General features: G+C 36.2%; 2 protein-coding genes across 2 annotated transcripts; both read left to right on the top strand.

Moving 5' to 3' along the window:
• Positions 1–94: 94 nt before the first annotated feature.
• LOC113326393 (RNA exonuclease 4-like) lies at positions 95–1,883 on the top strand. The gene is made up of 7 exons (XM_026574133.1): positions 95–178; positions 319–470; positions 608–738; positions 821–1,044; positions 1,160–1,378; positions 1,476–1,556; positions 1,649–1,883. The coding sequence occupies exons 1-7, from the start codon at positions 156–158 to the stop codon at positions 1,881–1,883; spliced, it is 1,065 nt and encodes a 354-aa protein (XP_026429918.1). The 5' UTR covers positions 95–155.
• Positions 1,884–12,444: 10,561 nt separating this feature from the next.
• On the top strand, positions 12,445–14,632 carry LOC113326392. The gene is made up of 8 exons (XM_026574132.1): positions 12,445–12,511; positions 12,916–12,967; positions 13,101–13,252; positions 13,325–13,452; positions 13,544–13,761; positions 13,869–14,087; positions 14,212–14,292; positions 14,386–14,632. Exons 1-8 carry the CDS (start codon positions 12,445–12,447, stop codon positions 14,630–14,632), a joined length of 1,164 nt encoding a protein of 387 aa, XP_026429917.1.
• Positions 14,633–22,719: the final 8,087 nt, after the last annotated feature.

The raw sequence follows: 22,719 nt of genomic DNA, 5'->3' as shown, positions 1-22,719 counted from the left end.
TTTCAGCATGCAAGTTGAGCCTTTCAGAAACCCTTATAAATACTAGCAGCTGTTCCATCCTTTTTCTTCAACAATCTCGGCACATCTATCTTTTTTTTTCAACAACCATTATATATATAGCTGTTAATAATCTATACATTGATTCATTGCAGATCATGGATTCGGAGTCTCTAATCAGGTATGTACATCACCCCAGCTCTCATCTCTAGCTCTCTATGTGTATATATATATATATATATACCATACGTCGTCGTATGTGTGGGTTCGTATTTCTTGTTGTATGTAATATAACTTGCTCTGTGTGTATGACATAACCAGGAACAAGTGTGCAGCATGCTATAGACAATTCAATAAGAAAGAACACCTTGTTGATCACATGAAGATCTCATTTCACTCTGCTCATGAACCCATATGTGGTGTTTGTGGTAAACACTGCCGTTCTTTTGAGTCCCTCAGGGAGCATCTTATCGGTAAATTAAGCAATCTTCAGCCTCACTAGACATATAGATCATGTGGAAACCAACAGGCTATACTTAATATACATGCATACAGTATATCATATGTATATCATATATTGATCTTTGCTTATTAATTGTGGTATTAACAGGACCCTTGCCAAAGGTAGAATGCGCTAGGGTATTCAGTGCCCGGGGATGCAACCTTTGTTTAACTATTCTTAATGGACCTAATGCTGTTCGCAGTCATCGCCAAACATGCCAGTTCTCCAGGAAAAACCTTGTAAGCTTAATAGCTACATATATATACATCGTTTAATTAGTGTTTTGTGATAGCTAGTGACCTCCGGTTTTAAATTTACTAGGGTTGTCCTGACGACATCCTCTCCCGAATGACCAACATGGGTTTAAACGGTGATGGAAGAACGAGGGGTAGGGGACCTCAAGCATTTGCACTAGGTTGCAAAATGGTCGGTGGAGGAAGCGATGGATCACTAAATGTTTGTGCAAGAGTATGCCTTATCGATGAGGATAAAAGGGTCGTATTTCAGGCTTATGTTAAGCCACTCATTCCGGTCACTAACTATCGGTAAGTTATAAAGTTCTAATTATTTATGCATAATAGTTACCGATTGACATTAGCATTATACTATTATCTTCCTTACAAAAACTAATATAAATGTGATCCATGTATACAAATTTAGGTTTGAAACAACTGGCTTACGGCCTGAATACTTGAGGGATTCAAACGCAATGCAACTGAGAGACGTGCAAAAGATCATTCAAGATTTCTTGTGCAACGGCGAACCCATATGGAAGATACGTTCATCAAAAGATACAGGAAAAGCAAGGATACTTGTAGGTCATGGTCTGGGTTATGACCTTGAGTGCTTAGGAATGGAATATCCCTTAAACCTGATAAGGTAATTCATTAAGCTCTTTGAGCATTGGTTCATAAGGATGTTCCTATCAGTGTTTTGATTGAAAAATCTAATAGTTTGGTATTATATTGTTCACCAGGGATACAGCAAAATACCCACCACTAATGAAAACCAGTAAGCTGAGCAACACACTTAAGTACCTAACACAAGCGTATCTTGGGTACGTAAAGTTTTTGAACCAATCGATCCACTGTGCTAGTTTTGTCTTGAAATTATATATAGTTGATGCTGAAAGAACATTAAAATGAACAGGTATGATATTCAAACTGGGATACAAGACCCTTTTGAGGATTGTGTAGCAACAATGAGGCTCTACAAGAGAATGCGTAATCTAAATCATAAAGCCGAGGACATTTCAACTTGTGCAGATGTACGTAAAAATAATTTTGCGAGTTGGAGGCAGAGTGAACTTGATAGAATGACCCCCGATCAGCTGTTGGCCATTTCAAGGTCCGATTACTACTGTTGGTGTTTGGATTCCAAGTAAACAGTGGAATACTAGCCAAGACATTTCAGCCAATTTGTTACCAGAACTATATACAACGTGTACTAATTAATCAAAAAATATAATCAACCGAATATTACTTAATAACCTAATAATTTGTATAAGGGATCTTAGCTTAATTAATCTTATTACATCAATAAGATATAAGAGTCTATCGAGGACATTTCTTTTCCTTGCCTAGCTACCTTCTGGGTTGTAATAGATGTTTAAAATAAAAATAAAGTAATGAAATATCCCTATTCGGCTAACTTCCACCGATACTTTAAAAACCATAGTCCATGTTATTCGCATGTTCCGATAAATATCCGGTTGATTCTGATCAGGTCATTGGCGTGTTCGCGGATACAGATTAATTTTGTTTTCAAAGCCTATTTGGCCCTGTATGTTTCCGATTTCCTAAATTGGAGTTATCAATATATCTGCTGACAGTGACAGAGCCAAAAATTTCATACATGAAGGGCTAATAGACAAAACAAATTATTTAAGGGGGCTTATTAAGAGATTTTATTTTTAATTAATAAGAATTTTGAAGGATCACTAATGAATTAAGTAAAAACAGGGGGCAGGGCCACCCCTAAGCTCTACATAGCTCCGTCCCTTTCTGCCGAGGTTTAACCTCTTTTCCGAAAAGAACAAAAACCTCAATTAATAATTTTTCTTTATAATAATAAGAGACCCCAAAATCACCACATGTCGATCTAACAATCACTCTCAATTGTGATGAAGCCATGTCAACACTAACTATCCCTGTCATCGCGACTTGATTGGCTATTCCGATAAGACATAATCCAGTAGACAAGTCCCCCTCCAAGAGTCGCCACTGTTCCACACATAATCCAAGACATCCAGACGGCAGCTTAAAGAGTCACGATTTGTTATTCCCACAAGACATAAGCCAGTAGGCAACCCCGAATAACCCTCCAGCAGTCCCCATTATTTAATCATACTCCAAGAGATAATCAAAACGACAACTTGAAGAGTCGCCAGAGATATATTAATGAGTAATCCTAACATCTAGGAAAGTATTACGAGAGCATATATTGTGCGTTCCCAGAGTTGTATGTCAAAAGAAACAGTGAAAGGTCTCGTGTCAAAATTAAAAACAGACCATCGTAACAATCTCAAATCATCACACTGTTTGGTAGCATTATAAATGCACACATTAACCAGTACCATCATCCCTCGACAAAAGCTTTTGACATTTCCGAAATCCCAGAACATTGGACACAGAAAGAGAATGGCATAAAGCGATGAAAGAGGCAGGATGATAAATCATTACGTCAGTTCTTCATCACATTGTTACTTTTTGCGAAATAACCAATCCAGCAGAACTTTGGGATCGATGCTGGAGAAAACTATCTGATGATATTCTGCATCAACAAAAAAAAAAAGGATAAAATAAAGATCTTGAGATCAATGATCGACAACTCGAAACGTTGTTTTTTTGAGGTGCAAATATATCCAGTTTATCTTAATGGACACCTTCTGTTCACCAACAGAAAATCGGTGTGTCGATCAGAAAAAAATGTCTATTCAAGATTTTCGTAAAGACACGACTGTTAGGAAGTGCAAATATATATTCTCAAGTCCTAACAGCATATATTCTAATCATGTTTCAGATATAACTCTGTACTACGGCATGGATAAGTTTGCCGATCTAAATCTAGTGTCACAAACGTGTCTTATGTTTGAATCATTGGTGGAAGCGGGCATTGGAAAAAAAAAATTATCATCCACACTGGGAATTATCTTCTCAGAATCAAGAGCGTACTTAATTAAGATCAATATTCCGTAATCTGATATTTTAGCTACAGAATTTTACGATCAGAAGACTAATGTTAGTTGCAGAAAGCAACGCAGAGATGGAGAAATTGAGCGGTTGTAAGAATGATTTCAGCATGGTTATTTTTTTTTTTTGCATCACGCAAAGATCTCTAATTCTAATGGAAGATTGTTTAATCCATGCATGGTATACATCTCTTATGTGTCGAAATTTTAAATGCATCCTACCCATTATAGGTTTCATTTTCCCTTTTCTGTAAGTTATTTCTGGTTGCGGTATAAATATCACTGACAAACATAAGAATTTAATCATTGATGTGTAATTTGACGTGGCTTACCGATTTCGTGTTAATTTTCCCATTAAACATTGATCCATGAAATGATCGCATGCAGTGATCCTAATGCGCAACTGATATGTCTAATTCTAAAGATGATGCTAACATCATCTGGGACCAAAGTGCATCTCTTAAAGATAACAGTTTCAAGGTAGGTGATCTTAAATTCCACTAAGCTATAGTTTCTTAAGATATTAAACACAAATGCTCCGTGTATGGTTTTCTAATTTCCAATGTTACAACGTATGCTTAATCCATAGTGATATTAATTAATGCAGTTTATTTTTGTCTTATGTTAAGTAACCAGTTTATAAAATATTCATGGTGATTCTGTTTTGTATTTTTTATCTTCGTTTTCCTGGAAGAAAAAATACCACCTTAGACTGAAAGGAGATGATTTACATGTTGCACAAATATGTTGCAAACCGAAGAAAGGAAAAAAGACTCATTCGTGAACAAAACCCAAATTTCTGAAGATTTCTTATGGCTGCACAAGAGACTGAATATCTAGCAAAAAAACGTGTTTGAGCTGATGATTGCATCCAAAAAAGGATGAGTGTTTTTTGTTTTTTGTTTTTTAATTTCTGGAAGTGGTGGGACGGGAATGACATATCTATTGAAAACATTGGCAGTCGGCTTAAGATCCAGAACAATTTTTTTTTTTTTTTGCAGTGGCTTGGTAAGGAGTAACATCACTTTCTTTGCCGAAAGAGAGGACACCGCATTCAAAACTCAAAATACCCTTACAACTTGATGAAAACTCTTTGTGTGACATACGAAAAGGAACAAATTTTTGGCGACGTTAATGTCTAGGGTAGACCTAATAATATGCGATGAAGCAATGACGATGCAGGTGCATAAAGCGCTGGATATCTGATGAGCAATCCCACAGAGACACTAGGAGGAAAAGCAAAAGTGTCTGTTTGAGATTTTAGGAAGATGTTAAGGATGACTCTTAAAGGAACCAGGGATGTGACTGTTGACGCTTCGATAAATATATTATCGAATCTATGGAGACGTTTCATACTCTTCCAATTTGATGAGAATAGGTTTCCTTCTCTCATCTCTCTCCAAAAGAAAAAACTAAGTTTTCTCAGATCCAAGTTGTTCTTCAAAAAACATACCAAATCCGATTAATGGGTAGATTTGGACAATAGTATGTAATAATCTTTATCTAGAATAAAAATAATCCCTGATTTAGTGATTATTAGGTTTCTCTGTGTAAATATGCCTGTGTGTTCTTTTGTTTTCCATCTAATGGCTTGGTTAAGTCAATTAGGTTTATTATTGTTATTATTATATTATTATTATTTTTCTTTTTTCTTTTTTTTTATTATGAAAGGGGGTCACTGAGGCATTTATTAAGCAAACCAAAAGAGAAAACTACAATGACTTGGTTGGGAGTCGCGCAACAATTTGCGCACCAACACCTTTCTGAATAATAATACCTAGCCTATGAAATAGAATACTGCCTAGATGATTTTTCACATCGTGATCTGCCATACAGTTCTTCAATCTCTTCACGAAATCAATGACATCGTCTCCTAGTTCCCCAAAGGTTGAAAATGCTAACACACCAAAACTGTACCCATGAGCGGAACATATATCAGCATACTTGTTACGCTTGCAGGTAATAGCGGCTGAAATAGCATATCCTGGGGTGAAACTTCGGTTACCCCCTTTAGAAAATGGGGAGATGCCCGATTTCATATAGCCATTCAGGCGCTTCGTTAGATCGTTATGATCGTTTCAAGTATATCTTCTTTGAGGGCAAATTACATCGGATTGACGTAGATTTGTATTGTTATGGAAATCCATGGCTACCAGATGTGATCGTTTTTTCGATATGCAGTGCAGATTACTCCTCTCTTTTAGGAGCATTTATTCTTAATGAAGAAGAAAAATTTATTCTTGATGAAGAACAACAATTCAAATGGTGGAATCAGAATCTTCACACCATCCCCCAAATATTATCGAGTTCCTCTATGAATTACATGTATTTGATACTTTTGATGTATTTTAGAATACATAAATTTTGTATTTCTTCATGTATTTCAGTTATGATGTTCTCAATCGTTGTAAATGTTCTTCATAATATATAAAATTGAGAATTTTCTCCTGTTCCTTCAAATTTTTTTTTTTGATGAGAATATGCAATTAATTTGTGGAGTATCATCTGCGGGGAAAGAAAAAAAAATCAGTAAATTTAGAACCAGATGAGGATTGCCAGTAGTTTTAGTAATAAATTTGGTATGGTAGTGTTATCGGTTAGTAAACATTTCAAGATTAAGATATTCAAATGCGCAATACATCATACAAATGCTGGGTTTTACGTCAATATGATTCGAGAAGAGACCAATTCCAAGATGGTGTCAGTGGCATTAAAGCTGAATAATACAATTTTGGAGGTTAAACAACGACACATTAGCATTGATGGTGAAAAATCAGGAGACATGGTTGTGTACAATAATACATAGATAGAATTGATGAATTGTTCGAATAGTTCGTATATACAATATATTCCGAGTTTGAAAATTATGTGGTTCATTTACAGTACGAAGAAAGGAAAAATTCCTGACTTGGGCTTACATTGAAATCTGTTTTTCTACGACAATGAAGATTCTGGTAATTATTAGGATTTTTTTCGGACGACATGTACTTATATATGGCGGAGTTGTAAAATGTTTTCTGTTGTTATAGATGTCATAGCAATATACATATGGTTCTCATTTTCTTAAAAACTATATTTTAAGAAATACTGATGCATAACAATGTAGGTCAAACGCAACGGAAGGGAAAACAAGGTACGGCAATGCAGATAAAGTACCGACACTAAAAGTACCACGTGATAGAAACTAATGAATGCTTAACGGATATGTGGGATACATAATACTTCAGGAATGTAGACCACGATTACATCACGAGATATGAGACTCGGAGCAACTGAATTAGCTATTACCATGGAGAAAGATTAAAATGTCTTTTTTCTGCTCATGATTTGGGGATAGTATTTACAACTTTCCAAGTTTGATATGCATTTTTCATGATGCCAAGTGATAGTACTATGTCCAGCGACCCAATTTTATTTTTATATGATTTAGACAATCGAATCATCCGGTGCATACGCACCGGGTTAGTTGCCTGTAACTTATGTATAAGTATACTCTTTTCAACCTAATAATTATCATAAGCCCCAACACTTGTATATTTGACATACTCGTGAAGAGATTTTTTTTCTTTATTTATTAAAGTTGCATTAAAATCTCAACCAATTTTCTTTAGCCCATCTTTTTAATCTATTATTATATTATAGGATAACGATTATTACATGAAACTAGTTGGAAGCCTAACAAGTTAAGCTCCAACGACATACTACTACATTTATTGAACAGGTTGCTGTGCTAATCTACCAGCGAGCCTCTTGTGGGTAACCTAGCCAAAGAAACTGAAACGGATTGGGTGTGTGTGGGGGGGCTGAGATTGTGTCACAAGGAGGCAAATTAAGTCTACTTTCCATGTTAATTTCTGCAATATTACGTCACTGGGGATTCGAACCTGGGACCTCCTGAAACGCATGAAACTTTAAGGAACAGGGATGACCAGCTGAACTAGGTGCCCGTTCTTTTTAAGTATTTCTATTTTTTTTTTCCAGAATACCTTCCTCAATAAAAGCGAGAGTGGAATAAACATTTGTTAAAAGACTATTTATCATTTTCAGTTTTACATTTGAAACTTTTGAGACAGAGAGTTGAGACCTAACATCTCATCCACACACTGCCTACAATGCATCATCCCAAATTGTTAATGCTCCTCCACAGAGACCTTGAGATATGGCATGTCTCACCATTGCTAATTCTCATCTCACCGAATATATTTTACTCAACAATTTTTAATTTTCATCATATGAGTTTCTTGAGTCAACGACAAGTAGGTTTAGTTTTCTTGATAGGATATTTTTAGAGCATCCACTTTTTCTACTATTAATAATCCCTTCATATTTCACACCGGAATCTAATATCTAATGATACCATACTGTTAGATCTATGACTATATCTCCTCTTTATAATTTGAATCTTCAATTGTGTTTTCCACTGCAATGAGTTTTTAGGGATCATGGTTTTTACGAGAGCACCATGATTTTATTAGACACCCTCCCTATAATTATAAAGGATGTCCTAAAACGTTGAAATGACTAACCTACCCTTAATCTAATTTAATTTAAAACCAACCTAATAACCACATATATATATATATATATATATATATATATAACCACCACCTCCTCCCACCACCAGCGCCCACCACCGCCGATTATCACCACCACCACCACTGATTATCACCACACCAACCACCGATTACCACCACCACCTCCTCCCACCACCACCACCCACCACCGTCGATTACCACCACCACCGCCGATTACCACCACCACCAACCACCACCACCTCTCTCTATATATATAGCTTAATTTAAAAACATTAACACAGATATTCTCACAAACCCATTACTTGTCATTCGATTTTGATTGAATAAATGAGAAGTAATCATCAAAATGAGTTGAAAATGAAAGTTGCAGAGAGGTTTAATGGAGGTTTTTTCAGAGAAAATTTCGGTTACGTCGCAAAATGTTCGGTTTCGTCGCAAAAAGTTCGGTTATCACGAATTAATTTTTTCTTAACCGAACTCAGAGTTTGGTTGATTTTTAAAAAATACTTTTAACCGAACTCCTTGTATTAGAACAACACAAGTCCATAAGTTCGGTTCCTACGCAAAATAAGGATATCACCGAACATTAGTTTACAAAAATAATGAGAAGTCCAAAAATTCGGTTTGTTCGCAAAAATGTTAAGTTTTCTTTGTAACCGAACTCTACTTTTGAAACTTCGTAACCGAACTCTACCTAATTCGCCAAGAAATAAATTTCGTAGTAACCGAACGTTTGCCTAATTGCATATATGCAGATATAAGCCCAGTTCGGTTAATTCGCAAAATATGTTGAAGTTTGCGAACCAACCGAACTTCTAATACTAGGTTACTTTTGACCTGCAGTTCGGTTGGGAACTTGGTTGCGTTGAAGTTTGCGAACTAACCGAACATACCTCTGTAAATCTTATTACTAAAGTTCGGCTACCTGCGTGTTTGCAGAAAGAAACCGAACTCTGTGTTCGGTTATATGTTCTTGACCGAACTCCGTGTTTGGTAACCTGTTCTTCACACTTGGTAACCGAACTACCTGAACCTAGCAGGAATTTTTTATAAAAATTTACAGTTTTATGAATATTTGGACCAATTCTACCACCATTATCTAAGTTTGAAGCATACATGGGTACCCAAATACTCTTCCTCCGGTTGTGGTTGGTAAAATCCATCATTTTCATCTTGAGATTGAGTTTGTGGAAGAATACATTCACCATCTAAGAAATAACTCATATCTAGATCATTGTGAAGATTAACAAATACTCTAGGAGAGGATGGAGATGAAGAATCAGATGAGCTATCATCACTTGAATACTCAAGCTTGGTGAATTGAAAAAAAATTATTTTTCATGTTTTTCTTCTTCATCTTCTCTAATTTTACTCTCTCAATAATTCTACTTCTTTAGCTTAATCATTTCATTAATCATTACCCCAAATTAATCAGGAGTGTAGTTTAGATATTAATATAAATATCTAGATAAGGGATGACCTAAATTTGCTTCTAAATGTCTTACTAAAAATAGAACCATGGTCCCAAAAAAATAATTCTTCAATTAGACCCCGGTTCTATTGGTTTATAGTCTAAGTCCGTGATGGGTTAGTAGCCCACAATGCTGGTTTCATTGCAAAAAATAGACCAGATATATAATGTACTTAATGGGTAAGATGAATCTGGAAACAAAGTAGATAAGATGAATATCCAAACATTGAGTTAAAAATGAATCATATGGTGTTTACTAGTCCAAATTCATGGGAAAACCACAATTATTCTTAAAATAGGGGTGCACCTGGTCATTAACCAGTCCAGGTATAATTGTATTATCTTGGTAAATAATGTTAATTAGATTATCCTAAAGATAAAGATGAATCTAGAGAGTATCTAGTCCAAGTAAATAGTCAAGATGAATTTAGACAGATCCTTGACAACCTATAGATAGAAAGAAGTTCCTACCGCAAATGTACATATTTTCTAATCATTTCCTCTCCACAGATACTTACATACAACTCTTTCCTATTAATGCATCGGAGTGTCCTTACAAATACTACCTACTTTTATTTATAGACAACTCTTGAAGCAACAAAGTTAACGAAGAGTTGATTAATGAAGTATCTAAAAGGAGTACAAACCTTAATTCACAAATGGTGGGCAAAACCATAAATTAACAAAAAATTGAATAGTAAAACCGAATTAAACCTAAAATGGGGACGGTCTATAGCCTAGCTTAGCCCCTTGCCAGGTATGTTCCTGAAAAGAGATCGTTCAATTAATAAATTTTTCCGGTTTTGATTTCAGCAACTAATAGAAGTAATTAATAATTTCATATTCTTTCTAGTCCCACGAATATTATTGCGTACATATTAAGATTTTACTGTAATCTGCTGGTGTTAATTAGTTTTTATTTATTTATTATTATTAGTGTATGCTCTTAAGAGTGGCCAAATGAATTACATAGGATGAGCATACAAGTAAGTAACAAGTTGAACGCCAGCTATTTTTGAATGACAAATCCCAATCCTTTTAAATAATAGTTTCCAACTGTACGATAATTTCTTTTTAGAAATTCCGGTAATGATTTTGATAAAATTCTGCCAGACATCGCTGAGATGGCTAGGTTGGGAAATATGGTTGTAAGTGCTTAATTCTCAATGAAATAATGTATAAATCCCAACTCTTGACTCAAAAAAAATTATAAAACACAAAAATAAAGAAATAACTTATCTGATTCTAAGGAGTTTTAGTATTTTATGAACAAGAATAATTTAATATGTGTTTTTAGTTTTTATTTTTGTTGTTTTTGGTGTCTATGGACACATTTCTTCGCTGTTTGGGCGATCTTTTCTTCGTTTTTTTGACGATTTTCTCTTCGCTTTAATAGCGATTCTTTCAAATCTCTATGGTGTTCCTCGGTCTGCTATCCTTGATGCATCAAGAACATCAAAAATTCTGCTTGACGCCGTTTTGGATTCATCTTCAACAAGAGGGGTTTAAGGTATCCGCATTCGTTTGGATCTACGAGATTTTGGGCAAAATACTCCATTTCATTTGGAGCATCTCTTATTGAAGAAGATTACATGTCGGAGGTGATTCCGGTTACACCATTATTCATCACCACTAGATCTACAAAAATCGGATGTCTTTGCGGTTTATGGCTCTTTCTCTTCACGATGCACTTGTAATTGGTGTCATCATTTGTATTTAAGTTTTGATTTTCCTGTATTTTGATGTTTTTGATAATCTTGTAAGCAATCATGTAATCATCATTATAATTTGAATGAATTGAAATGTGATTTCCAAAATAAAATAAAAAAAACACTGACAGGGTGGTGAAATTACGAACATGTTGATTAATCTATTCAGGTTGTGGGGTAAGAGATATCTAGAAATTGAGAACCGACCAATGTAGTTGATTTTCTTTTATCCCGTCAAACCGCATATAAAAGGACTGTTGGCATTTTGACTCCGCATATATATCACCAGATCAAAAGTCAAAAACCTTTTGACTGTATGTCCATATCATGGATTCACGGAAGCAGAACAAAAACATGATAAGATGGGAAAGTAGCGAGAGCCACATCTGTGTTGTACGTGAAAGTGATTCTTTATTTTACTCTTTGGTAAATGATACTTTTTGTATATTCACCTGGATGGCACTTACAGCAGCAGTGGGTATGGAGCCGTGAATACAATCGGGAATAAATTCTCAAGAAGGGATACGTACAAGTTGTGAAATTAATGAGATTTCCTACTAAAATTTACGGAAATTGGGTCATTTACCCAAATTAGTATGGGTGAAATAAATACTAAAAAACTAATAAGAATGAAATTGGATTCATCCCGGCTTAAACTTAAAAAAGAGCGAAGAAACTGGATGCATCTTGATGTAAATTAAAAATAAGAAAAAACATTTGAAAATGGGTAGGATAAAATTGTTTACATCTTTGACTATTTTTACATTCTCGTCCATTTAAACAGTATCAAATTTTACATATTTTTTTCACCCAAAAATTATGGGTTAATTGACCAATATTGTGGAAAATTTACTCTATATATTATAAATGTAATATCTTAACAATGTTGATAAATCGTTGATAAATGGTAAATTTGTGTAATACATGAACAAAATATTATGGAAGGAGGATTTGAGTACCCTTTTTTTTTTGTTGGTCTAGAATTTCTCCTATTGCACATGAGACAAATATTTTTGGTTTGGCGAGACAAATACCTGACGATGGACTCTTTGATTATAGTGGACTACATTGTACATGTACTGTTTAATGCATCTTTCTCCCTATTGGGTACGTGAAACTAAGACATGCACGTGTACATGTAAGCTTTAGAACCCTAAAACCAGCTTGTGAACCATGCACAGCCACGTCCATGCGAGGAGTGTAGGGTAAGGGAAATATTCCAGTTGACACTAAATGGACGCATCAAATGCATTTGGATCACTACGAATGTGCTACATTGTCGTATGAGTCGAGTCAAGAGGCAGTGAGAGTGACCATGCAAGTAAGCATGATATTAATCACAAATTTAAGGTATGAAGAAAACTCCAAAGGCGTTGAAACTTCAAAGGAATAAGTATTTATCTTTTTTTCTCTTTCACCGTGCAAGTTGAGCCCTTCAGAGCCATTATAAATACCAGCTACCTCCACCCTTTTCAACAACAACCTCTGCACTTCTGTTGTCTTATTACTAGCTCGTACTACTACTCTCTTTTATTCATCGATCATGGATTCAGAGTCTCTTAGGTACATTGCATAACCCTTTCTGTCCATATCTCTGTCTCGCGCTCTATGTATATATACACGTACGTTACATCTGTGGGTTCGTACTTCTTGTTATGTAATGGAACTTACTCAGCGAACTTATGGCAATGACCAGGAATAAGTGTGCAGCATGCTATAGACAATTCAATAAGAACGAACACCTTGTTGAGCACATGAAGATCTCATTTCACTCTGTTCATGAACCCATGTGTGGCGTTTGTGGTAAACACTGCCGTTCTTTCGAGTCTCTCAGGGAGCATCTTATCCGTATAACAATCTTCATACTCTCTCTCTCTCAATATATACATGTGGAAACCTTTTAGCTAAACTAAATACAAGCGTACGTACAGTACATATTTACATCGGTATTCAGTGCCCGAGGATGCAGCCTTTGTTTAACTATTCTTAATGGACCTAATGCTGTCGACGGTAATCGAAAAACATGCCAGTTCTCCCGGACAAACCTTGTAAGCTTAATAGCCAAAATTACTTGAGCTACGTACATGTATCTATGCTAGGTTTATGATATCTAGTGACCTCTGGTTTTAATTTTACTAGGGTTCTCACTATGACATCCTCTCCCGAATATCCAACATGGGTATAAACGGTGATGGAAGAACCAGAGGACCTCAAGCATTCGCACTAGGTTGCAAAATGGTTGGGGGAGGAAGTGATGGATCTCTAAATCTTTGTGCAAGACTGTGCCTCATCGATGAAGATAATAGGATCATACTTCAGGCTTATGTTAAGCCACTCATTCCAGTCACTAACTATCGGTAAGTTCTGAAGAAATAAACTAAATTGATACCAATTGAAAACTAACAGATTATACAATTATCTTCATTTCAAAACCTAATATAGATAACCATGTACACGAATTTAGGTTTGAAACAACCGGTGTACGGCCTGAATACTTAAGGGATTCAAACGCAATGCAACTGAGGGACGTGCAAAAGATCATCCAAGATTTCTTGTGCAATGGTGAGCCTATATGGAAGATACGTTCATCAAAAGGTACTGGAAAAGCACGGATACTTGTAGGTCATGGCCTCGGTCATGACTTGGAGTCTTTAGGATTGGAATATCCCTCAAAACTCATAAGGTAATTGATTAATCCCTTCGAGCATAGATTCATGATGTTTCTTAATATTAACTCAAACCACATCCATTTTTACTTTATAGAAAACAATGTTTGAAAAAGCTAATATTATGGTACTGTTCATCAGGGATACGGCAAAATACCCACCACTGATGAAAACCAGTAAGCTGAGCAACACACTGAAGTACCTAGCACAAGCTTACCTTGGGTACGTAAATTTTTTGAACCGATCAATCAATCGTGCGTTTTGAAATTATATATAGTTGATGCTGAAAGAAAAGTATACATAAAAAATGAACAGGTATGATATTCAAACTGGGATACAAGACCCTTTTGAGGATTGCGTAGCAACAATGATGCTCTACAAGAGAATGCGTAATCATAATCACAAAGCCGAGGACGTTTCAACTGCAACAGATGCACAAAACGGTAACAGTAACAATTTTGCAGGTTTGAGGCAAAATGATCTCGAGAGAATGACCCCGGATCAGCTCTTGGCCATTTCAACGTCTGATTACCATTGCTGGTGTTTGGATTCCAAACACTGACTCGAATATAATCCAAGACGTTTGAGCCATTTTGTTACCAGAACTATATAACGTATAGTAATCAAGATATAAAATCAGATAATAACCTACTTTATTTTAAGAGAGCTCTTAGCTTAATTTATCCTATTACGTCAATATAATGATAGACACATTTTTGTGTCTAATTTTTCCTCAATGCCTGTATTGTTGGAACTCTATTTTTGTACTAATACTGTGTTTTTATGTTTGTTTAGGTGTTTTTGGAGAAAATACCCTTGTATGGAAAGAGTTGCTCAAAAAGTGATGATTTACACCCCGGAGAAAAGTACTAAAGGCACCCCAGAAATGTACCGGAAACGTCCCAGAAATGTCCCGGAGGAAACCAGAAAAATTACTATTTCAACCCAAGAATTACTATTTCAGCCCAAATTCCTAAGGGGACACCACTGTTTGCTAAGGGGACACCTTTTCACGATTTGAATTTGAAAATGGCGGGAGAAATCAATCACGCCTGCATGAAATTTCTACTCGATTCTTGGACGTGTTTTTGGAAGATTCGATCGCTGGAAATTATTGGGCTAAGCCTGTTAAGGCTAAACAGGCCGAATGCAAGTGATTTTAGCGATCAAGTTGGGCTGAAATGACCGGGAGAGAAGATCAAAGTCCAAACAGGGGAGCTGTTTTCACGGGAGAATATTTTGGAAAATATTTTGGATTCTGTTGGAGGATATACGTGCGTTATCTCATGGGATTCGAATATATCTAAGATAGGAAAGATTGAGAGAGCGTCAGAAGCCAAGAGAATATTTGGTAAACACGATTTCGATTAAACAGGAAAAAAATCAAAAATATTATTCTCGCGTCTGCAAAGAATTGAAGAGAAGATTATATGGAGTTATGATTGAAGATATCGATGATGTTGGGTATAAATAGCTCACTGAGGTCAAGGAGAAAGGGTGTCGAGAGTTGGGAGGAGAGGAGAGAAGGATGCAGAGGGAGAATCACCATTTTTCTCTACTGCTGCTGCCATTGATGAAGAGGAAGAACACGAAGAACAGACGGCCAAAGACAGTCGTTCCCCAACAGCGACAACGACCGGTCTCTGTGGGTCGTAGTCAGCTAGGCAGACAACAACAGCACTTTCTTATCGTTTTTTGTAACGGTGTTCTGTAACGCTTATAAGCGTTGCAGTTTACCGATTTTCACCCTTTTCTCCATTTTCTCTTCATTGTAAACACCAATTGAGCTTAATAAAATATTTTGAGAGGTATTTCACTATGATGAGCTAAACCCAAGCACTGGGACGACGGAGAAAGCCTTAATTCATCCATGTGGTAATTTAATTAATTCTTTTATTTACTTTTTGCACTAATTTTAATTGAATTAAGATTTTAAATTAATTACTTGTGATTTTATTTGATGGAGTATGCTTGGTCCTAGGGATTTTTGATGCGCCATGGTCATAAAATACAACTAATATTTTATAAAATCTATCTTGGCAATAAACTAGAGTTAATATTTGTTTTGTTTTGAACTATAATTGTTAGAATTAATTTCTGAACCACTTGAAAATGAAAAAAACGGCCGTTATCTTTAGTCCCAGTACTCTTGCCCATATGTTAATATTTTTTGTATATATTTTATTTTTAAATCTTACAAGTCCGAGCAAACGAACTTTTACTACCACTTTCAAAAACTATAACAAAATGGCGCCGTCGACCGCGGACTGTATATAGATTGATTTTTTTTTTAGGTTTATTATTTTTTTTAGAATTGTTTGTTCCTTTTTACGTTTCTTTTTGTCTTATTTTGCAGGTTCAAAGTGAAAACTAAGGACTTGGAGAGGAAAAATCTTAAAGCGAAAAGCGAAAAAGAGAAGAAAAAAGGACAATTTTAGGATTTTAATTTGTAATTTTTTTTTAGAGTGTGTGAGGAAAAACTGTAATTTTTATTTATTTATTTTGGATTTGGACTTTAAACAATTGGACTTTGTTTTTTTTTTAACCCTACGGAAGGGTATTATTATTAAAAAAAAAAAAAAATTATATTAAAACTGTGTGCAGGGAAAGGACGACGATTACTTATCGTCTCGGCCCTCGGGTTCGCACACGGCATAGGAGTCGTGGCCCGAGTCGACACAACGGTTCATCGCCCCGTCTGGTACGGAGAGGTAAGTCCAATCGAAACACCGCGAATCATCTGCAAGCGGGTTACTGTCTGCCTTAAGGTGATAATTGTTTGAGGACGAACCGACTGTCTTTATTTTCCTAGTAAAGGGCAAGGCCTGGCCTAAACAAGATAAGGGTTCGGATTTCATCACCGTTCCCTTCTTGCCCTCCTTAGGAAAACGAAAACCTAACGCGAACCCAAGCTAAAATTTGGAATAGAACGAGCCGATAGGGTAACGAGCTTAATAGGAAAACTCGTTCGAAAATATTGGTTGCTCTTTAAGCACACTCCAAAGTTCATGATGGTTTCTGTGAGTTGAATGCGTGACTGCGCCGCCTTGTGATAGCGGTGAGGCCTTGGGTATCAAAGCTCCACTGAGCTTCCCTCGCCTCAATTCAACTTACTTTGACTCGGATTGATTCCAGAGGGGTTTGCTCAAATTGCAACGAATTCCCTTTCGAAAGATAGAAGCTGGTCTAGAAACAATCTAAGTGGAGCCATCATGCTTTTTGTTTGCTAGAAATCTTTAGGTTTGCTTTGGTGGAGTCGAGTCGGCCTTGTTTGTGATTGTATAGAATCCCTCTGTAGTTTATATTTCTTCGGTGATGAATCCTTTTGAGGAGACGCCACCTGCGATGACGTTGCGAGAATATATGTCTAGAAATTCTCGTTATCAAGAGACGTCTTCGGAAATGACTCTTGGTGAATATATGCGTGGGCAGCGATATATGGATACTCCAACTTTTATTGAGGAATCACCTCTAACGATCTATGAGAAATATTATAAACATAGACCATGTAGTTGGGAACAAAGCTTGAGAATTCGTGAATATCAAAAATTATATTGTGATGATGATGATGAGGAGGATGGTGATGATGATTATAATGATATTTCTAGTTCAAATCCAAATAATTTTAATAATTATTTACCTATTCAAAAGGACGAGGATTTGACTAGAAATACCCCCGTTTTAGACGATGATTACGAAACCGATGATGGTTTAGAGGAACCAGTTTATCTTGAGAGTACTGTTTTCGAGTCAAACGATTTAGAAAACAATAGTCTTAGAAGAACTCGTAGAGATTAGCGGGGATGAACCTGACTTAGAAAAATCAATCGCCCACTTTCAGGAATCTGATGACCTAGAAATTAGGGAGATTATGACCAGTCTACCTAGAGACGCCGAAAACTCTAAGTTTGGGGGTGATTATCATTCTCCATGTTCTTTAACTCTTAAAAATATCCCTCACTTGGGACTTGACATCAATGCCTCACCCATCTTACGAGACTATCTTCGTACTCGTTTTCCAGAACCTAATGATATCCAACAAGAGTCTCAACTGTTAGAAACCCATCCTCTGGTTGATGTGGTTAACCCAGGCAATAATACCAAGATTGATTTTTTTTCCCACCAAATAGTTTTCTTCCAAATGTGGGAACATATAGATTTCAAATGTGTCGAATATTAAGTTGTGAGACTAAACCTAAATGCTTTAGGAAATTAGAATCGACACATTTGCTTAAGGATGACCACTACTCTCATTGTGGTCAATTATGTAAGTCATATCTGATTGACTTAGAGGATCCGCAATTATTTAGGTTATTACTTCGTGATTCTAAGTTCGTATTTGAGTTTTTCCAGACTCTAGGACCTAGTAATTTAGATCCAATCTATGAGGAAATGCATCCAAGAAAAATATTTTATTTAGACCCTTTCATAGAACCTGAACCTGAACCACAATTAGATATAAATATCTTAATCAGGAAACTAGGTAAGGGCACGCTAGTCTTGTTCATTTTCTTGGTTCACTGCAATTTCCTGTTGTCATCTCTTTTTGGTTTTAAAGACCCGCAGTTATTCCGGCTACTGTTATACGGTTCGAGTTGACTAAACCTTTTCTAAGTCTGGCTGAAGACTTTAAACTTAGCACTTTTTGGGAGGTAACCCAATCTCATGCAACACGGTAATATCCTTCCTTAACTCTTTTGCTTCAAATAACCGTTTCTCCTTGTTCATGCTTTTAATTTCATCTTTAGAACATTGAGGACAATGTTAGATTTAAGTTTGGGGGTATGGGAAAATCTTTTAGTTGCAATAAATAAACTCCAGAGCCTAGAAATTTACGCCTATTAAGGATAGCACTAACCAATCTAAGTGGATGGAAACATTTTTGTTTTAGGAGTTGAGGAACCAATCTGACTAGATGGAAACATCTATAGAGTCTATTCATAAAAGCACAGAGCTCAGGTGTTAGAAATAACATGATAGTTTCGCCATATCTCGTCGAGTCCTTTTCACTTTCTATTTTCAGTTTTCTTTTATTTCAAGTGATTTGGTGGGGCACACGATTCAAGTTGTTACACTGCTAGGGTGAATTAGAGTGACTGAGATTACAAAAAAAAAAAAAAGACTGGACCAGTTAGACCAATCGGAATAAGTATTAACACTTGGATAGCAATATGCGTGTGTTCTCCCTGTTTCCGTCGCCTAAGCAAGCGTGGAATGCAGGACCCGTGGGAACTATCGTGTAATCTGCTGACAAGAAGCATGCGCTTGGATCAAAAATATCTATTCATGCCGTTAAAAAAAAATGGTTATTGTTATTGTAGTCAACTGCTGGTTCCCTTGTATTTGCCAGTTTGTTGATCTAGATTTAAGTTATTGACCACTGGTTCCCTTGTATATGCCAGTTGTGTTGATATTAGTCAGACCGGTATCTCAGTCCATTAGGATAGGTTCATTCTGGCAGTGGCCTTCAGACAGATATGGGAAACATCGTTCACTTTTCAACCATCTACATTTTTCTTTTTCCATCTTCTTAATCTTTTCATGTGATTAGTCTGACTCCGAGTATGATGTCCATCGTGAAACTATCTTAGTAGAGCTCTGTCACTTATATGAATTTTAGTATGCTTGAGTGAAAACTCGTGTACAGTAATTGGAATTTCGCATCAGGGTACTTCCTCCTATAATAATGTATGCCAACCAAGGAGGTTCTTTAGTGCTTTCCAAGTTTGCGTAGATAGTTAGGGTCTGGAGTATTGGTTTTTGTGGGTACACCTCTGATAAACCCACCCGAGATTAACTCGGTCACTTTTCAAGAATAAATTTGCTCGAGGACTAGCAAATAATAAGTTTGGGGGTATTTGATAGACACATTTTTGTGTCTAATTTGTCCTCAATGCCTGTATTGTTGGAACTCTATTTTTGTACTAATATTGTGTTTTATGTTTGTTTAGGTGTTTTTGGAGAAAATACCCTTGTATGGAAAGAGTTGCTCAAAAAGTGATGATTTACACCCCGGAGAAAAGTACTAAAGGCACCCCAGAAATGTACCGGAAACGTCCCAGAAATGTACCGGAAACGTCCCAGAAATGTCCCGGAGGAAACCAGAAAAATTACTATTTCAACCCAAGAATTACTATTTCAGCCCAAATTCCTAAGGGGACACCACTGTTTGCTAAGGGGACACCTTTTCACGATTTGAATTTGAAAATGGCGGGAGAAATCAATCACGCCTGCATGAAATTTCTACTCGATTCTTGGACGTTTTTTTGGAAGATTCGATCGCTGGAAATTATTGGGCTAAGCCTGTTAAGGCTAAACAGGCCGAATGCAAGTGATTTTAGCGATCAAGTTGGGCTGAAATGACCGGGAGAGAAGATCAAAGTCCAAACAGGGGAGCTGTTTTCACGGGAGAATATTTTGGAAAATATTGGATTCTGTTGGAGGATATACGTGCGTTATCTCATGGGATTCGAATATATCTAAGCTAGGAAAGATTGAGAGAGCGTCAGAAGCCAAGAGAATATTTGGTAAACACGATTTCGATTAAACAGGAAAAAAATCAAAAATATTATTCTCGCGTCTGCAAAGAATTGAAGAGAAGATTATATGGAGTTATGATTGAAGATATCGATGATGTTGGGTATAAATAGCTCACTGAGGTCAAGGAGAAAGGGTGTCGAGAGTTGGGAGGAGAGGAGAGAAGGCTGCAGAGGGAGAATCACCATTTTTCTCTGCTGCTGCCATTGATGAAGAGGAAGAACACGAAGAACAGACGGCCAAAGACAGTCGTTCCCCAACAGTGACAACGACCGGTCTCTGTGGGTCGTAGTCAGCTACGCAGACAACAACAGCACTCTTTTATCGTTCTTTGTAACAGTGTTCTGTAACGCTTATAAGCGTTGCAGTTTACCGATTTTCACCCTTTTCTCCATTTTCTCTTCATTGTAAACACCAATTGAGCTTAATAAAATATTTTGAGAGGTATTTCACTATGATGAGCTAAACCCAAGCACTGGGACGACGGAGAAAGCCTTAATTCATCCATGTGGTAATTTAATTAATTCTTTTATTTACTTTTTTCACTAATTTTAATTGAATTAAGATTTTAAATTAATTCCTTGTGATTTTATTTGATGGTGTATGCTTGGTCCTAGGGATTTTTGATGCGCCATGCTCATAAAATACAACTAATATTTTATAAAATCTATCTTGGCAATAAAATAGAGTTAATATTTGTTTTGTTTTTGAACTATAATTGTTAGAATTAATTTCTGAACCACTTGAAAATGAAAAAAACGGCCGTATCTTTAGTCCCAGTACTCTTGCCCATATTGTTAATACTTTTTGTATATATTTTTATTTTTAAATCTTTACAAGTCCGAGCAACGAACTTTTACTACGACTTTCAAAACTATAACATATAATATAGCAGAGTAAAAGCATGGAACTTGTCCCTATTTTCATTTAATTACATCATGGTGGAGAGGAATTTGCTTTTTATGCCTAGCTACCTGGGTTGTAGGTAGCAAACCTCTTCTTGTAAAAGAGGTTTAAGATAAAAATAAAATAATATACTATCTCCATTTGGCTATTTTCCATTCAACAATTCTGGTGATTGGATGCCGTAGGTTCCGCATAACTATATATCTCGTCCTACTTTTTTTTTTCCTCCGATCGGTAAAGAATTTGGTGTTGACGAGTTTCGAACTCAGATACCTGGCAAAAAAACAATTTTGAAGTTTAGGTACGTGGGATTGATAACTAAGTATACACCTAGTGAAAAGTTAGCAGAAACTTGGTTTTTTTTTTCCAGAAAAACAAACAAATGTTGAAGTAGAAACAGAATATGAAAGAATAGAAGAAGAGAAACTCTTAATGATTAGAGATAAGTTCCACGTTACATAGGTTAAAGCCTCTATATATAGGTTATGAGGAAAACTCAAGGCCCAAGGCCATTCAACACTCCTTTTTCTTGTGCGGTCCAATATTAGTGCTTCATATGTAGTGCTTTACATATAGTCTTTTTGATGTAGTTCTTCAAATGTAGTTCTATCCTTGATGACCACCATATATAAGTCTATTGCCTCATTAAAACCTCTACATAAAAACCCAAAGGGACAAACCGGAGGTCCGGAACTAAAGAAAAAGAGTACAATATTAAGAAAGCTTAGGACATAGTTGAACTTGCATATGTTTCCTCATTAAAACCTTGACAAGGAAAAACCCAGTGGGATAAAACCTTGAGAGAGGAAAAAGAGTACAACGCGATAAGTCCGAAAGTACTCCTTTGCTGAATACCCATACATAATATCTTATCTATGTTTATAGATGATTGATGAACACCTAGTATTGATACGCAATAATATTATCAATATTACTAGTTGACTATACACTTCCACCAAGTGTAGTTGCAACACCTTAGTCTATGGTGTACCCCATACTGAGGGTTTCTAACCTTGCAGGGGCATTTACAGCTAACATGTATGATTTTTCATATTTAAATTTGTGTAGTACAAGAATCAATATGAGACAGAGTGGGAACACACCACGATAATTTATATCGTTCCTTTAGGAAATTCTTATCGTTCCACGGCAATTTATTATCTCCCCCTAGCGATGGGAAGTCTGCCTCATCAAAGTGACGATCCG

Source organism: Papaver somniferum, unplaced genomic scaffold, assembly GCF_003573695.1.
Source record: "Papaver somniferum cultivar HN1 unplaced genomic scaffold, ASM357369v1 unplaced-scaffold_10, whole genome shotgun sequence".
Classification (NCBI taxonomy): Eukaryota; Viridiplantae; Streptophyta; class Magnoliopsida; order Ranunculales; family Papaveraceae; genus Papaver; species Papaver somniferum.
The sequence above is the reverse complement of the archived record's forward strand: the minus strand, read 5'-3'. Positions and strand labels throughout refer to the sequence as shown.

Excerpts from the sequence above, each read along its gene's own strand:
- LOC113326393 (XM_026574133.1), top strand. The coding sequence starts at position 156 with ATGGATTCGGAGTCTCTAATCAG. Across the intron at positions 471-607 it reads CCTCAGGGAGCATCTTATCG|GACCCTTGCCAAAGGTAGAA; the intron begins GTAAATTAAGCA and ends TGGTATTAACAG. Across the intron at positions 739-820 it reads AGTTCTCCAGGAAAAACCTT|GGTTGTCCTGACGACATCCT; the intron begins GTAAGCTTAATA and ends TAAATTTACTAG.
- LOC113326392 (XM_026574132.1), top strand. The coding sequence starts at position 12,445 with ATGGACTCTTTGATTATAGTGGACTACATTGTACATGTACTGTTTAAT. Across the intron at positions 13,453-13,543 it reads AGTTCTCCCGGACAAACCTT|GGTTCTCACTATGACATCCT; the intron begins GTAAGCTTAATA and ends TAATTTTACTAG. Across the intron at positions 14,293-14,385 it reads CTAGCACAAGCTTACCTTGG|GTATGATATTCAAACTGGGA; the intron begins GTACGTAAATTT and ends AAAAATGAACAG.